The 18537-nt window shown below is 39.1% G+C and overlaps 1 protein-coding gene across 2 annotated transcripts; it reads left to right on the top strand.

The window, feature by feature from the left end:
• The first annotated feature begins 7226 nt into the window (after positions 1-7226).
• LOC106082349 (uncharacterized) lies at positions 7227-18306 on the top strand. 2 transcript variants are annotated; one of them, XM_013244800.2, is made up of 6 exons: positions 7227-7254; positions 11058-12526; positions 15189-15321; positions 17147-17289; positions 17358-17705; positions 17759-18306. In XM_013244800.2, exons 2-6 carry the CDS (start codon positions 11119-11121, stop codon positions 18289-18291), a joined length of 2565 nt encoding a protein of 854 aa, XP_013100254.2. In that variant the 5' UTR covers positions 7227-7254; positions 11058-11118; the 3' UTR covers positions 18292-18306. The 2 variants fall into 2 exon arrangements, with proteins under 2 accessions (XP_013100254.2, XP_013100252.2); XM_013244798.2 differs by lacking the exons at positions 15189-15321; positions 17147-17289; positions 17358-17705; positions 17759-18306 and adding exons at positions 12756-12891; positions 12980-13122; positions 13186-13530; positions 13594-15112.
• The last annotated feature ends 231 nt before the right edge of the window (positions 18307-18537 follow it).

The following is an 18537-nucleotide window of genomic DNA, read 5'->3' as shown; positions in this document are numbered from 1 at the left end:
TTGTGTTTGTTTGTCGGTATGTTTGTTTGATCCGTATAGACTCGAAAACGGCTGAACCGATAACCTTGAAATTTTCTCAGACTGTGTAGGTTAGTCTGGAAGGAAACATAGGCTATATAATTTGTTGATATCGATTGGGAGAATATGGGATTCAAATGAAAGGTATTGAAGAGTAGAGTATGAATCTCATAATAAAAGTTGGGTCCAAGTACCTGGGGACGCCCCAGCCCCAAAACCCCTTAAAATAGGTTTATTTGACGATCATGACAATATGGGACTGAAATGAAAAGTATTCGCGAGTAGATTACGAATATGGCCAGGAAGTAGGAATAGGCTTTATAATTTATTAATAACGGGAGAGGGCGGAGCCTCCACCGTTACCCCAAAATCAAAAGTGGACCGATAAGGACAATATGGGTATTAAATGAAAAGTGTGCGGGTGTAGATAACGAATCTGGCATACAAATTCATGTCGAAGTTTAGGGGGTCACCCCCTCCAACAAAAACGCCCAAAATGGGCATATTAGCCAATCACGGATATATGGGACTCGGATTGTTTGTTCCGTATAGACTGAAAAACGGCAGAACAGATTTTCTCGAAATTTTTGCATATTGTGTAGGTTAGTCTAGAAGGAAACATAGACGATATAGTTTGTCGGTATTGAATGGGGGAGGGAATATAGGTATCAAATGAAAGGTATTAAAGAATAGAATACGAATATGGTATTGAAATTTGAGTCTAAGCATCCATGGGACCGCCCAACCCCAAAACTCCCCCAAACAGACATATAGGACGTTAATTTCAGTATCCCTCCCCTAATGAGAACATTACCACCAGGAACCGAGAAGGGACAAATTCTCACATATCAATGAGTGCTCTCCAATTAAAGTTTAAACTCAATGATAAGGGACATTTTTTTATAGCCGAATCCGAAGGGCGTCCCGCTGTGTACCTCTTTAGGGATGTTTTAAATTACCATGCATAGCATTGTACCTCACAAAAGTCGCCAACATTAAGAGGGGATAAGCACCGCTTTGTCTATGTTCCCGCCAGGATTCAAACGCGTTCAGCGTCATAGGCTAAAATGATATCCGCATACAGGGCGAAGTGTCCCCACCCTAAAAAGATATTAGAGAGTTAAAGAAGGTGCAGCGGAACGGGCCCGGTTCGGCTAGTGCAGCATATAAATGAAAACTTTTTCTTGAGAAAAGAAATTTTTTGGGTGGTTAAAAAAATATGGATTTTATTCTTGTGAAAAAAATTTAAGTTTTTGTCTACATTTATTTTAAAATAATCATGTGTAATTTTGCTTTTCCTAGGATTTCTTAATCTAAAACATTCCTTTCGTTAATGCTCTACAACAGTTACCCCAAGATTAATCCAAATCACCCTTATAATTAACAGCTCTTGTGCTTTTAACATTTTTACAATCTCGTATGAGAATAATTAATCGTCAGTTAAAAGGTAACCCTTTTTCAATAAAAAAAAAACTCCCTACGAAGGATAATGGTTTTTTCTCTGAAACCTGTTTTTGCACTTGGACTTGTTGCACAAAATTCAAAAGCAATTATACGCACAATTAGCCACTTCAAACACTGACCACCAATAGAGTCATATTGCACACACTTCACACTGACCACAATTCCTTGTACGAGCATTCATGTTATTAATCGTCCCTCCTTTGTTGGGTTAATAGCATTCATGGTACATTGTCACGTGGTCACTCTATTCAGTCATATGAGAATAAAGTCAACCAAACAGCGAATGATTCAATTTTCACTTTTAACCAAACTGACCTAAGGTCAATGTAGAGCCTATTCTTCCATAAACAAACGAACAGAGGAGTGAACAGTAAACGACTACGGGTAAACAGGAACTTGAATAGAAACCGGTTCCCTAAGAGAAGAAACTACCCCCCACTAAAGTGTGAAGTTTTTCGGGGAGAGCAGATAACTTAAACCATTATGCACACATTACGAAATTAATTTGTAAAGCAGGCTCAAATGGAAAATAAAGGGTCAAAGGTATAAAGAAAAAACTATAATATAGACAGCATTTTATGAGAACAAATATTTTTTTATCATAAGCCACAAATATGCAAAAAACTCCCCCTTTCTGAGGGCAGAAAATCTTGATACAAATGCAAGCAGCAGCCTAAACCAAATACAAAGAAATCCCAAAGACCCAAAAAACATCCTTACGAATTTTTCACCACCTAGGCGCCAATTGCAGTGGTTTTTGTTTTCCTTGCTGTCACAAAAACAACTGTGGGAGCATGGCAGCTTTTAAACCCCGGCATTGGGGATAGATGCACAGAAACCAAAATGCGACAAATTAATGTTAAACCGTTTGTTGACATTATGTCGCTTCCAACAAAACTGTCTGCGGTTCTGACTTGTTTTGGTGTTTTTTTCCATCTACACTTTTTTTCCAATTGTGGCCGAACGATGTAACAGCCGAAATTTAACCCGCCACCCCTCCATCCGGCATCAACAACAGCAGTACGAAAACATTAATATTTAATAAGGTGCGAAAACAACAGCCAACAAACCCTTCTCCTCTTCCAATTTAAGATTTTGGAAAAAAAAGATTAACAAACAACACACCCGAATTTAAAGAGTCAGCCATCCATCTTTATTTTCCATCTATATTTTGATGGTTCTTAATTTAGGCAAAAATTATTCTGACACTTGTGTATCAAACAACTTTTGTGTGAAAAATAAAATGATTGCAAAGGATCTGCAACGATGGAGTGATAACTATTTATGTCATAAACCATAATACCCAAAAGGAGAAGATATGGATCCTTTAACAGAGGCGCAAAATTCAAAATCACTGCCAAATTCGATTTAGACATGTCTATCCGGCGTATATACAATAATACAGATTGCATTTTTAATCGGATTAACTATTTAAGGAGTTTCTAGACATCAACTCTATCGTAAGAAAGTTTATTAATAACTTACTTACTAAAAGATGCATTACGGCAGGCTTGGGATATACGGATCTAAAAAGATCGGTCAGCAGAGTAACACCACAAGGAGGTGTACTGTCGCCTCTACTTTGGAATATAGCCATTAACAATATATTATTGTCTCTGGAAGAATAAGGTGTAAAAGTAGTCGCGTATGCTAATTACGTGGCAATTGCGGTTAGAGTAAAGTTTCCCAGCACTCTAAGAGATATACTTCAGAAATTTCAAAATACCTGGGTGTTTTGCTGGACAGGAAATTTAACTTCAAATCCAACATTTTGGAAAGGCCACTCTTGCCCTATGCATCTGCAAGAGAGCCATTGGCCAAAAGTTGGAGGTTTAGATCGCGTATATACTGCAGTTGTCAGACCTATAATGTTATATGGTGTTGTAGTCTGGTGGACAGCGCTTCAAAAGTCCACCTACTGTACTTAACCGGATCCAAAGGATGGCTTCCTTGTGTATCACAGCCGCACTTGTTACGACACCATCTGATGTACTGATTTAAATGCTGCATCTTATGCCTCTGGCCATTGTGGCTACCCAAATTACAGCGACCACTGCCGGTTAAGGGAACTTTCTCATTGGCCATGTGGCGGCTACGGACACTGTGTTATCCTTGATACAATAACCGATTTTACATGCAGTGTGGATTACATCCTACCTGAGGCGCTTTTTGATAAAAAAATACTGTACCACTATTTCTGATAGTACGATAACCCTGGTAACAGAAGTTACATAGACTTCTTTATGGGTGGTTCCAAACTAAACGACTGGTCATATCGAAGAGGTTACCCGACCACTGCAGTGGGTATCAAGCAGAGATCCCCTTGCAATTAAGGAAGTGGTGGAATGGCTACGATATAATGTCATTTTTACACCACTTGTACCACAGGCAAAACTTAAAATGGTAATACCTCCTTAAATAACTTTTCTTAAGCCAACATCAAAACTTCATCACACAACACCACAACATCCTATTCCAATGTTAAGGTATGAGTATCGTGTTTTTGTAATTTAGCAAAAATGTAGGCATTTCATTCGATTTTTATTTTTTATATATTTTTTCGAGAGAGAGTTACCGAATATCAACTCATTCCTTCCCGTTTTACAATCTTACAACCACTGCTTTGCCCCAGCTACCCATCATCGACATGGACTAACAGAAGTAGTGCTGGTATTATTCATATTTCTAAGTGCTGTCGTACATATTTCTCGAAGGGTTTAGAGATGCTACAATGATTTGAGTTGTTTTTCCCCAAAAATTTTGCCGGATATATTTTTTTGCTGCCACAAAAAAAATTCCTTGCCAAAAATATTGCGAATAGAACTCTTATCAAAGCAGACAGACTACATTAAAATAACAACTGGGATTGGAAATCATTTCGCTTTGTCACAAAGTGTCTGCGATTTCATTGCTTTCATGTGTCTCCATGCTGTTCAGGGAAATGCCAAAGCCATAAAGTTTCATTTGAATAATTTTGTCTCAAAAAAAGGAAAAAAGATTTATTTGAAAAAAAAAAAAATCATCACAAACAAAAGAAATTGTCGTTCACTAAAAGAAAAACACTTTGGCCTTAATACAACAGGTAGTCCCAGCTTTGTTTTGCTGCGGTAAAAGCAACTGAGTTAGGAGTCTAATGTCTGTGTGTGGTTATTGGAATATTCACTCTTCTCCTTATTTACAAATGATATTGCCCAGCCATATACGATATTAATCAAAGTATTGTGCCTCTAAGTTTACCAATCCCCCCTCGTCTAATGGGAAGATTAGATAACAACATTCCAATATATACAGTAACATGAATAAATTGCAATAAACACAATCGACAAAACTATTAGATACTCGCAATAAAGATTGGCCCATAAATGACTGTTCATTCAATGAAGAGTTTTATTTTTCGAGACAATAGATAGAAAGAATAAAAAAAAATCTCCAAACAATTTCTATCACAAACATTTATCCAATCCTTTAAGATTGTTGTTTCTAAATCAATGGCAGTATTTTCTCTAGAGGGAAACAATTTTCTGTAAGGACTGACATTCAATACAATCTTCTCTCAAACATCTCAATGAAGCTCTTATTCAACAAAATTTCATGAATTTATCTCTCAGGACAGAATTTCAATGGAGTTTTCTTTGAAAGCTAAATTTAAAGAAATTTTCTCTAAGGGCAAAATTTGAATAACATGTTGACTTAAATCAAAACCTTTGTCTTCTTGGTTTAGCTCGAGGTCATCGAACAATTTACAAAAACAGGTGTTGGTGTTCTTCATCAGGGTTTAAACTATAAATTTAAAAAACCAGTAATTTTACAAAAAAACATTTATACATTTGAAAATAATTGCAAATGCAAATTTTGCCCATGAACATACCACTAAGGAACAGGGGCAAACTTCTCACATATCAATGAGTGCAGTCCGATTCAAATTTTAAGCTCAATGATAAGGAGCCGCCTTTTTATAGCCGAGTCCGAACGGCATGCCGTAGTGCGACACCTCTTTCGAGAGAAGGTTTTACAAGGCATTGTACCTCACAAATAGTGCCAGCATTAGGGAGGGGAAAACCACCGTTGAAAATTTTTTTCTGATGGCCTCGCGAGGATTCGAACCCAGGCGTTCAGCGTCATAGGCGGACATGCTAACATCTGCGCTACGGTGGCCTTTTTTAATAATTAATTAAAATAATTTCATTTTGAAACCAAACAATCGACGTTTCCTTTACAGCGCACAATTTCGACTAAAGCTCTCTCATTTTTGTCTGTATTTTTGTACCAAATTCCTGTAAATTTGTGCACAAGGTCTGTGTCTTTCTTAAAGTTCATACGTTTGTTTGCGTTAGAAATTTTACATATTATTGACACCCCTAGTCAATAATATGTAACATTTCTATCGCAAATCGTCTTTTCTGATTGGATTCTTGTGCTAGTATGTCTACGTCTTTAAAATTTTTTGTATGCCCTGTTAAAGTGCAATGTGCTGCAAGTGCAGTTTTTTGTTCTAAAGGTTTGTCTTTCATTGATATGTGAGAAGTTTGCCCCTGTTCCTTAATGGAATGTTCATGGGCAAAATTTGCATTTGCTTTCATTTGCTGTTCTGATTTATGAGATGATAATTTTGTTTTTTTTTTTTAGTTTTGGTTGTTCCTACATATGTCATTTGACATAAATTAGTTTCATCCCCGTTACATTTAATCTTATAAACTACATTTGGTTTGTCCTCCTTTTCATCCTTGATTTAGTCCTGCTGAATATACTATTTAGTGTGTTATGGCTTTTTAAAGCAAGCTGGTAGTTTTCTGTGTTCTATATTTTGGAATTGGTAAGCCTTTCTGAAAACCCTGGAATATACGTCGTTTTCTTGAAGATTTTTGGGGTTGTTTCAATTTCATTGTTCGCTGTTCTATTCTTGACGAATTTGATAAGGCCCTTAATAGCTTTGTTATTTTTTCTTAAGCTTTGTTTGGCAAGTCGTTTAATCGAAGTATTTGTTGAATTTTCCTTTCGTTTTCTTAATAATACATTATGTCATTGATTTGTAGTACTCTGTCGATGAAATTTAGTAGTAGCAAAATAATGCAAAAAGTTCAATGAACTTAAGTTGGTATGAAAAATTCAAGAAGAATTTCTATACCTCACCGAATTATAATTTCTTACGAGTTTATAATGGTTTGAATATCAGAGAGAGCCAACTCAGTAGTCATAGCGTCACGATAGTCACTAAGAACCAAGTCAATCAAGTTTTAGCTTTTCTGATCAATTGCATATATTTTTTGTTGGTTTCTTAGAAGTTCATTTTTGGAAAACTAATTAAATTTTGTAATATTGTTCATTTCGTTAAGTTGGGGAAAAGAAGATTTATTGAATCACAGCTTCCGCTAAACGATGAATTGGATTTCGATATACATTTCAATGTAATATCCAAATCTTTTAGCAGTTCTACAAAAAATCACAACAATATTGCGTCGACCACTGTACTTTACAGTTATGCGAATCCATATCTTGTGCTGCCCCGCTTCCTCCCACGCCTCTTTTGATTTTCATTTTCCAAACAGCAAAGACAGCCGGACAAAACAAAGTATAGTCGATTTGGGATTCATACATTCATTTACGGTTTCTTTATCTAATCTTATCGGCAGTGAATCGCTCTCTTTATATTTTGGAGAGATTACAACGTTGCCCAGAGCATAGCAGTTTGGAGACTAAGAAACAAACAGTTAGGCGAGGTTATCGTGACCCATATCGACGTTAGTACGTCTTTGAAACAGGTGGTGATAGAAGGTAATTCTTCATTAAATAAAAAAAATAAAAAAAACGACTAAAAATTTCCTTTTGAGGAACAAAAAGACAAAGTGTTAAAGCAAAGCAATTTGAGAAAAAAAATAAATAAATAATAAACATATGCCTATGAGTGAACGTTTGGAAAAAAAGTGAAATTGGTTACAAAAGCTGCAAACAATGGGATAGAGGATTTCAATCAACGATAGCAAGAAATAACTACGGACCATTCAAGTTTTATATTTTGTGAAATTAAACAGAATTTTGTGTTATCGCAGATTTTTTTTCGTTAATTCTGCTCCAATTGATAACATATCAGCAGTTTGGTCGGTCTTAAAATCGCATTTAGTGTTCACTACCGTTAGTCACAGCAAGTGGTCGACCAGCGGAAAAAAGAGACAAGTGGAACCAAGGTTCTCTACCTGCCTAAAATTCTTTCTCCTAACCCCCCGCAGCCCCAGACCTACCCATCCTACATCATCACCGGCTACAACATAGATACGCATGAGAGTGTGTACTAGTATGATAAGAAGTAGAGAGCGCAAAAGTCTAAGTGAATTAAGTGCATTGATATCTATGAGGTGGATCAACATGCCCTAATGCTACTTTCAGAACGCCAAGTGAGCAAATGTGAAACACTTTACTTACAAAAATATCAAAGTGAATAACATATCACGGAAATGAATCATACATACATTTTCAACCAAATTCGTTGAATAGAAGGGGATATTAATTATTGAGTATTTTTTTACAAGCCTTTGTGAATCATACCATTAACACTGGAGTCCAAATATAGAGATGGGTTTTAACTGTTGTACTTTATGGGGGCAATTTTGTGTATATTTAAGATACGATACAAGTACCCTTTTCTCAGAACTGACCATCGATATTAGTGTACCCAATTTGGCAGTGTTTGTGTAAAACGAAGATTTTACAACACCAATCATAAGCACGTTGGAGGCCACTGTAGCGCACAGATTAGCATGTCCGCCTAAGAGGCTGAACGCCTGGGTTCGAATCCTGTCGAGACCATCAGAAAAAATATTCAGCGGTGGTTTTCCCCTTCTAAAACTAGCAACATTTGTGAGGTATTAGACATGTAAAACTTCTCTCCAAAGAGGTGTCGGACTGCGGCACGCCGTTCGGCCTCGGCTATATAATGTAGGCCCCTTATCCTTGAGCTTTAACTTGAATCGGACGGCACTCATTGATATGTGAGAATATGTGATATATATATAAATATATCACAATGAATAAGAACTGTTAAGAACTGTTAGGATATTAGAGATATATCAAATTATAGTCCGATTTGGACATAAGTGAATTTAATGTTGAAGACCATAGTAGAAGTCATTGGGTAATATTTCAGACCATTCGGTTGAGAATTGCGTAAGAAGCCGTTTTACACAATTTGAGTAAATTCGGATTAGTATTACGCCCTCTAGAGGCTTAAGGCTTAACCATACTTTGCACAGTTTTTGGAAGTCATAACACAATACTTCGTACACAATTTCAGCCAAATCGGATGAGAATTGTGCACTCTAGTGGCTCAAGAAGTCAAGATCCAAGATCGCTTTATGTGAGCAGCTATATCAGGTTATGGGCTGATTTGAACCATAATTCACACAGTTGTTGGAAGCCATAACAAACAACTTCATGCAAAATTTCTAACAAATCGGATGAGAATTGCGCACTCTAGTGGCTTAAGAAGTCAAGATCCAAGATCGGTTTATATGGCAGCTATATCAGGTTATGTACTGATCTAAACCACACTAAGCACAGTTGTTGTAGGGGATACTGAAACACCACGTGCAAATTATCAGCCAAATCGTATGACAATTGCGCCTTCTAGTGTCTCAAGAAGTCAAGATCCAAGATCGGCTTACAGGGCAGCTATATCAAAATCAACTCTCAAAGACCTTTCATTTTATACCCATTTTGTTGCGCTGAACATGCATGCCCGTTTTGAGGGTTTTTTGGGGTTGAAGAGGCCCCGTAGACACCTTGACCAAATTCTTATAATAGATGTGTACTCAACTTCCAAACACCTTTCATTTAATACCCATATTGTCCCAATCGGTAATATGCCCTGCTGGTGGGTTTTGGGGGGGTGGGGAGGCCCCTCAGACACCAAGGAATTTATTTTTATGTCAGATTTTTATCTACTTTTAAATACCTTTCATTTGATACCCATATTTCCCAAAGCGGTAAATGTCCTGTTTTTAGGGGTGGGGGATCCGCCCGACGCTAAGGTTAACTCTACTGTGAAATATCTTTCATATGATACCCATATTGTTCCAGTCGGTAAGCAGGTCCGTTCGGGTGGGTTTTGAGATGGGGCGTCGCCTCAGGTTAGTAGACCCAGCATTTTACACCAAATTCGTGGTTTTTGGGGTACCATAAAGTGGCATGCTAAATTTCGCTTAAATCGGTGGACCCATCACCGAGATCTGGGATTTGAATGAAATTTGATATAGGATGTTGGATTAGTCATCTGAAAGCCTCTGTTAAATTTGATCAAAATCAATTACCTGGTAAATTATGGTTCCAATTGGCTTTATCTGGCCCAACAGCAAAGAATTTCTGATCAAATGGGGGGTCAGGCGATGCACAGTGGGAGAAAATCGAAAAAAGTTCAGATAGGGTAGAGCTATCTCTTTGAAATTTGGAATGGCACAGCTAGCGAAATCGTGTGCAACATTTCAAGGCCCTTGGTTATCCGGGCGCATTTTGGCTGGCCCCTAAATTTGGTCACCTCGGTATTTCGAAAATTTGTTGGGGCTACCAAATCCTCTCTTTGTGGTCCGATTTGCTTTTGTGGCATTTGTTTGCAGAGTTGCATCTTACAATGCAACGCTCAAAAACAAAGCTCAACAGTTTTGGCTTCTAGAGTGCCAACATTATGAGCAAACATTGTTAGATCGATCTAAAACGTCATCACGCACAGTGGGATGGGAAAAAAATATGTGGAAATAAATCTGACATTTTGGAACGGATAGAAAAATCTTCATGAAATTGTACATGGTTATAGCTGAAGTGTTATCCAGTTTATATGCAAATGGGCCTTAGAAGTCCCAGGGTTCCATTGGTGGGCCTTCAAAGATGGTCAACTACAAAATTTTGTTCGGGCTGTCAAAAGCCCATTTATGGTCCTTTTTGTTGCAAAGTGCTTAAGAAGCACTACGAAAAACTGGCCAAAATGCCCGGATATCTTTAATAGTCTTCATAAAGGCATCTCTTTCCGTTCCAAAATGGCAGATTTATTTCCACTTATTTATTTTTTCCCCCATCCCACTGTGTGACGTTTGGTCAATGTTAACAAAATTTTAGATTTTACAAAATTACAACACCCATCCTAGGAATTGTGTTTGGACAACGACCACCCTGCCTCTGTAAATTAAAAAAAAACATCGAAACATCGATGATATCATTCACAACACCACAAACAAGTTGTGTTATCGATATTTTTTAAGCTGATAGCCGAATAACCTGGCGGCCAAAGTGTGAGTAATACATACGGAAGGCGATAAACTGGACAAGTAAAAAACTTTATCTGTAACCGAAAGTATTTGTGTTGTAATATTTACACCTGCATTTAACCCTGAACTAATTAACTCGACATTATCAAACTTATTGGGGAATTGGAAAAAAAAATCCAAGAAGTGATTGATTGAGGTGCCTTAAGTCCAAAAATATTTATGGTCAAGTGCAAGCCCTTAAATCCGTCTCAGCCCCTCTCTCTCTCTCTCTCTCTCTCTCTCTCTCTCTCACACACACATACTTATCAATATTTTGTATCTTTTAAGAATCGAATCAGAACAAAACAAAAACAACACTTACAAAAATTTATCAAAGCATAAGCGGAACATGCTTAGATCTCTGCGACAAGTAGCCAACAAGAGCTTGGCAGCTGTGGCTTTTGTGCTCCTATGCTGCAGCGTAGGTCTGACGGAAGCCCAGGAGAATGCGCAACTACAAATTCCCCCCTCGCTAGTGGAATGCTACAACACCAGCTATTTTATGAATCGTGACAATCGCTTGCCCTACAATTTGGAAACCCTCATCACGCTCATCGAAAAGGTGGAGAACTCATTTGGTTTTGACCAAGACATCACTCAATTGTCCATTGCACTGCTGCATCGCTTCCGACAAGATGGTATCCAGAGGGCTCCGGGTGTTACAGCCGCGCCGGGAGTTTTGCCCTACAGTCCCACCGGCTTTCAGTTTCCGAAATTTCGCATATTGCTGTCTCGCTTGATACCCGGAAATGCCTTGCGCTTCCCCAACAGCACTCTGACCAGGGAGGAAAGATGTTCCTTGCACTTCATGCTCTCTAGCTCGTTCGATACCCAGGTGAGGGGCGATGAAAATCAGGTTTGCAACAATCTTTCACAGTACAGGGCGCAACGCCTTCCCCGCGCCGTGGGCCTGCCTCAGCAAAGGCGCAGCAACTTTGTGGGAGATGTGGAAATTTTGGATGATATGCAAACGAGAGCCGGCAAAAAAACTGCTCCAGGTGCCCAACAACGTGTGAATCCCGTATCCTTTGACTACTACGACGATGTTGGCTACGGCTATACGGGTAGTGACTCGAATACCATAAGTCAATGCCCTGTGGAAAATGGAGTCATTCGCACCAAGTGGGGCAATGTGGCGGCTGGCAACTTGATTGCCGGCATTGCTGCCGGCCTGCAGCCGCAAACAGTTCAACTCAGATCTCTGCTTGCCCTATCATCCCGTCGGCCAGGTTACTCTCAGAATATGCCTCAAGTTGCCACTGTCAGTGTGGACAATCGATATGCCGCCACCTTGGCTGGCGATTTGGCTGAGGTAGCCTTGGTTCAGGTGCCCATGTCTAGTACTGGACAGGCCACCGTGGGAGCCAGTGGAGCCTGGAATAGCACCGTTATGCCCAAATGGTATTTCCTTAGCCAACGCCAAAACATGGAGATGACAGATGCCGAGATACGAGGAGGCTTGGATGGCCTGATAATTGCCTTGAACATTGGCACATGGCGTCAGCAGGCATCCAATCTGAAATTGTCGCAATTGCTGAGGATGTACTATTCCCTGGATGGTGTGCTCAACTCGGGCATTATGGCCTGCAGCCGTGCCTATTACTTCCAACAGAACATACAGCCGACCACGTTGAATGTGCAGGCCTCGGCCTTTGCCCAGGTCTTGGATAGAGAAATGCAACTGCGAGTGACCTTGTCGCCGGATGCCATAGCAAATTTCGCTGCTTCAGCTGCAAGCGCATTGGGTGCATATTTACGTAAGTATCTGGTGTCTAAAAAAAAATACTCTCGAAGGCCCTGTCATACCCTTCTCAAAACGGATAGAATTAAATCTAAATCAGGGTTTCTGTGTAGTAAAAGTTCTGCTCGTATTGATTGATATCCAGGTCATGGCAAACGATCCGCAATTTAGGAAAAAGCCCTGCTTTAGATTCTTTCAGACTTTACCGACTCTCTTCGCTGATTTGTCTCTTTTCTTGATTGTAGCCAATATGAATGATATCTCATGCACGGTTAGCGGTGCCTTGCCGCAAGATGCGTCCCTCCTCATTACTCCCATGACAAATATTTATGTTTTCCTGGACACCACATGGCCCTACTACCAAGTCGTTGACTATGTCAAGTAAGTTTGGGTTCCCTTTTTTTTTTGGGGGGGAGGGGGTTTTGGAGATGAGGTTTTTCAAAGATAAAAATCCTATTGTGAATTTCAGTTATGTCCTGGAGAACCTTAACATCAACCCCTACGCCAGTTCTGTGACTCTGCTAGCAGCCCAAGACGGTTCCGTAATGGTCAATACCACCAATTACATATCCGATATATTCGAGGGATGGAATGTCACCACCCATGCCACATGTGAGTTGAAATCTTGCCAATCGTGACAATCGTGACATTCACAAAATTTTGTTTCATTCACAGTTGTCCAGGGTTTCAACCTGCCCAATGTCTTGAGAACAGTTCAAAATTTCACCTATAGCTACATGAATGGCCAGCAGGCTAATTCGACGGTGGGCGGTCTGTCCCTGGTGGCCTTGCTGATTCCGTACATGAGCACGGTTAGTGCCACCGACTCGAGCTATGCCACAACCCAACTGCAATATATAGGCGAACAAATACCCGACTTGCGTTTCATTTACTATGCCGGCGGCACTGTGAGTCGCTTTTCGGCCTTCGTCCAGGATCCCACACAGGATCTTTTCCCCTTGAGTGTAGGCACAAATGCCGCTACCGCAGGTGGTCCCGTCGTTATGCGCATCAAGAAAAGTAAGTTTTGGGTTATATGCCCTGCCACCCGTGGTTCACATATTTTGTGCTTTGCCTTTGCAGTTCCTCGTCAGATTGTAAATCCCCGTTGCGGCGCCGCCTGGTACACTTCCACCTGGGGCACTGACCAAATGGTCCAATACGCTCGCCCCGGAGTCATTAACTTTTACCGCATGGTCCCCAACTACTTCTACGGCGCCAACAGTGGACGTTACCTGAACATACAGTCGCAGTATTCCTCGGTGACATACACCGTGTGCACTTCCCGCTCTGTGGTGTTGCCCCAACAGAACTCCTCCTCCTCCTCAAATTCCAGTGGCGATCAGACTTGTGTGCAACTGCAGGGCAATACCTTCTCCTATGATTTGTCGGCAGCCTGCAGTGGCTACAACACCATACACGAGTGTCCCCCTCTGTATGTGTCAGTTCAAGCCCCCACCACGGTTACCCAGGTCACCCCGTGCACCGATGCAGCCTGTCAGACACCCGATCAAATGCGCTACATAGTGTCCGTTGTCAACTTGGGTTGCTTTAATGGCGTCGCTGGTCTGACGGCCAGTTTTCTGACCATCCTTTTGGCATTAATAGCAGCCCATCAATTGGTTTAGCCCACAATGCCATCGCCATCCAAAGCTATGGCCAAGCTATCGATCACTTTGAATAAGTCTCATTTCCACAATCACCCCCTCATTTCGACCCCTGCACCCGTTAGAACAAATCGTTGTTTCTTATACCCTCCACCATAGGATATAGGGGTATACTAATTTCGTCATTCTGTTTGTAACTGCTCGAAATAGTCGTCTGAGACCCCATAAAGTATATATCTTCTTGATCGTCGCGACATTTTAAGTCAATCTAGCCATATCCGTCCGTCCGTCCGTCTGTCTGTCTGTCGAAAGAACGCTAACTTCCGAAGGAGTAAAGCTAGCCACTTGAAATTTGAAATGGGCCATATCGGTCCATGTTTTGATATAGCTGCCATATAAACCGATCTGGGATCTTGACTTCTTGAGCCTCTAGAGGTCGCAATTATTATTCGATTTGTCTGAAATGGTGGGCAACGGATCCTCTCATGACCATCAACATACGTGTTTATTATGGTCTGAATCGGTCTATTGCCCGATACAGCTTCCATATAAATCGATCTCTCTATTCTACTTCCTGAGGCCCCAAAGGGCGCAATTCTTATTCGAATTGGCTGACATTTCACACAGGTCTCCAACATATAATTTAATTGTGGTCTAAACCGGATCATATCTTGATATCGCTCTAATTGCAGAGCAAATCTTTTCTTATATCATTTTTTGCCTAAGAAGAGATGTCGGGAAAGATCTCGACAAATGCGCTCCATGGTGGAGGGTATATAAGATTCGGCCCGGCCGAACTTAGCACCCTTTTACTTCTTTTTTTTGTACTTTTTTTGCAAACGTTTGTCAGTGCCTCTGATTAATTTTATGCCCTAGTCTATGACCTAAGTAAAAAATTATTAAAGTATTATTTCTATAGTTGAGAGTTGTTTGTCTTTGCAATAAAACCGAGATCGATCTAAAACCGGGTATTAACACTAACGGGTTAACAGCGAGAGTATTTTTTTTTCTTTTTCTTGAATCCAATTTCATTACTCTTTTACAACCTCCGACGGTTTTTTTCACACACAGCTCTCATCAGTGATTATAGCTCTGACAGAGAAGCGGATCCCATGGATATTTCAAATAACACTGCAATAATGACGGATATTTTTGTATTTCTGGATACGTCGTGGGAATACCACAGACTGGTCGATTATGTCAAGTAAACCGTAAAAAGGAAAAAATTTTCAAACCTTGGATACCCACCACCAAACATGGATTGTAGGCCGGGAGCAATGAAAATGTCATGGCAATTTTGTCTTAAGAGCAAAATTTCATGAAAATTTTCGTTTTAGAGCAAATTTCATGGAAATTTTGGCTTTAGACAAAGCTTAATGGAAATTTTGTCTTTAGAGATAATTTCATGGAAATTTTGTCTTTAGAGATAATTTCATGGAAATTTTGTCTTTAGAGATAATTTCATGGAAATTTTGTCTTAAGAGATAATTTCATGGAAATTTTGTCTTTAGAGAAAATTTCATGAAAATTTTGTCTTTAGAGAAAATTTCATGGAAATTTTGTCTTTAGAGAAAATTTCATGGAAATTTTGTCTTTAGAGAAAATTTTATGGAAATTTTGTCTTTAGAGAAAATTTCATGGAAATTTTGTCTTCAGAGAAAATTTCATGGAAATTTTGTCTTTAGAGAAAATTTTATGGAAATTTTGTCTTTATAGAAAATTTCATGGAAATTTTGTCTTTAAAGAAAATTTCATGGAAAATTTTTTAGAGACAATTTCATGGATATTTTGTCATTAGAGAAAATTTTTTGGAAATTTGGAGAAAATTTCATGCAAATTTTGTCTTTAGAGAAAATTTCATGGAAATTTTGTCTTTAAAGAAAATTTCATGGAAATTTTGTCTTTAGAGAAAATTTCATGGAAATTTTGTCTTTAGAGAAAATTTCATGGAAATTTTGTCTTTAGAGAAAATTTCATGGAAATTTTGTCTTTAGAGAAAATTTCATGGAATTTTTGTCTTTAGAGAAAATTTCATGGAAATTTTGTCTTTAGAGAAAATTTCATGGAAATTTTGTTTATTTTGAAAAAAATTCATGGAAATTTTTTATTTAGAGAAAATTTCATGGAAGTTTAGACTTTGGAGAAAATTTCTTGAAAACTTTGTCTTTACAGAAATTTTCATGGCAATAATGATGTCTGGAAGCCACCGTAGCGAAGAGGTTAGCATATCCATATCTATGACGCTAAGCGCCTGGTTTCGAATCCTGGCGAGGACGTCAGAAAAAATTTGCAGCGGTGGTTATCCCCTTCTACTGCTGGCGATATTTGTGAGGTACGATGCCACACATAGAAGCCATTAAAAAACTTTACCCCAAAGGAGTGTCGCAATGCGGCACTCCGTTCGAAGTTGACTATAAATAGAAGGCCCCTTACCATTGAGCTAAAACATGAATTGGAAAGCAGACATGGTTATGTGAGAAGTTTGCCTCTGATACTTAATAGAATGTTTATGAGCAAATTTGCCACGTCGCCCAGTGGAGTAGAATCGAAAAGAAATTGTAAACAATGTACCTTTTAAAAACGGATAGAGATAGGCAACTTTTTGAGATTGGAAAGGATTAGAGCTGAGTTGTTATCAAGATAATATCATTGGTCATTGCGGCATTTCGAAAAATTATTCGGGCCAAAAAATATTCATTTGTGGTCCGATTTTTTAAATCCTTTCTTTCCTGGATAGTGCTCATATCTATTCAAAAAAATAATATTGTTTGCATCTCAGCTCTTATCATCTGAAATTTCAAGGAGTTATCTCAACCCGTTCACAAATGGCATTTTTTTGCCATTTTTTCGATTCTATCCCACTGTGCTTCCTGAAAAGAAAATTATTTAAAAAGAGTTCAGAATATCTGATCCACCATATAAACTGTTATAACTGATCTAAGCTTCGTGGTGGTTATCCAAAGTATTACGACATTGCCGTTTTAAAAAAGACCTCGCATTTACCTCCAATTGTTGCGTCTCGCCTCCAGCTATGTGGTAGAACGTTTGAATATAAACCCCTTTGGAAGTTCCCTTACTCTTTTGGCAGCTCGAGATGGCAGTGTAATGGTCAATCGAACATTTTACATTAGCGACTTTTATGCCAACTGGAATATGAGCACACACTCAAGCTGTAAGTGCGTATAATGTTTTACGAACTTTTGAACCTCTTTTCGTTATGGGGTTTCCATGCAATTTCAGATCGCAGTGGCTTCAGTTTGCCAATAATACTTAGCAAAACAAGACAACTTGCAGATAAAATTTTCAGCGCTGAACGGGAGAGTGGTTCGCTGGGCGGAAGATCCTTGATAGCTCTCTTAGTACCCAGTCCCATTGCGTTTGTTCATGAGTACGACTTTAACTATTGCCAAAATTATGTCATGGGACTGAATGTTAGCATGCCTGGTTTGACCTTCATTTACTATGCTGGCGGAGCGGTAATCAGGTTCATGGACTATGTAAACTATCCCAGGGAAGATTTGTATCTGTTGGACACAGATAGGCCTGTGGAGAAAAGTGCCATACCAGTGATAAGGAGAATACGAAAAGGTGTATGATTTATTTTTGTCTTTAATTCCTTTTCTAATTATTTTGAATTTCAGTCCACAGACGCTTGACAAATCCTCGCTGCAATGCCCAATGGATAGCCGAAAATCAGGGTTTGAGTACGTTCAAGGACTCAGAAGGTTTGGGAAAACACAATTTTTATCGTTTGCCAGCCAACTATTTCTATAATGCAGGAAGTATGCGTTATCTCAAAGTGAAGCCCGTCAGTTCGGTGGCTTTCATTGTTTGTACATCAAGAACCATAACGCTGCCCTTTCGAAATCCCTCATCCCCCTTTACCGAAGGTCAAGACTGCAAACAAATTTCCGCCAGTGACTTCAGTTATGACCTTACGGACATGTGTACAGGCTATAATGGCCTTATGGAATGTCCTGCCTTGTATATCTCAGTGCAGGCGCAAGGATTTGCTGAAATCTCTCAAGTGGAATGTCGAGACGAAGCATGCCCCACTCCCATGAGTGTTCAGTACACGATCTCAGTGAATAATTTAGACTGCAGCAACAGTGGAACAAAGAATGTTGCCAAAATATCCGTAGTGTTAGTGATGTCACTGTTGATCCGTCTATGAGACAAAATTTTTTTTGGGTTTTTATTTAAGAATTTATTTTGCATATCGAATAAAAGATAATAGCGGTATTCTTGAAAAACAGAGTTTGAGGTTGTTATGGCCTTTTAATACAAGAAATCCGGAAATATTATGTAACAATTGTGCTTCTGAGATTTATTTCTTTTTTGAAAACTTTTTATTGTATCAAAATATTCGTCCAAATGTCAACTTTATTTTATTTAGAAGAAACTTAAAAAACAAAAAGAA

Source organism: Stomoxys calcitrans, chromosome 5 (assembly GCF_963082655.1).
Source record: "Stomoxys calcitrans chromosome 5, idStoCalc2.1, whole genome shotgun sequence".
Lineage (NCBI taxonomy): Eukaryota > Metazoa > Arthropoda > Insecta > Diptera > Muscidae > Stomoxys > Stomoxys calcitrans.
The sequence above is the reverse complement of the archived record's forward strand: the minus strand, read 5'-3'. Positions and strand labels throughout refer to the sequence as shown.

Excerpts from the sequence above, each read along its gene's own strand:
- LOC106082349 (XM_013244798.2), top strand. The coding sequence starts at position 11,119 with ATGCTTAGATCTCTGCGACAAGTAGCCAACAAGAGCTTGGCAGCTGTG. Across the intron at positions 12,892-12,979 it reads CAAGTCGTTGACTATGTCAA|TTATGTCCTGGAGAACCTTA; the intron begins GTAAGTTTGGGT and ends TGTGAATTTCAG. Across the intron at positions 13,531-13,593 it reads CGTTATGCGCATCAAGAAAA|TTCCTCGTCAGATTGTAAAT; the intron begins GTAAGTTTTGGG and ends TTGCCTTTGCAG.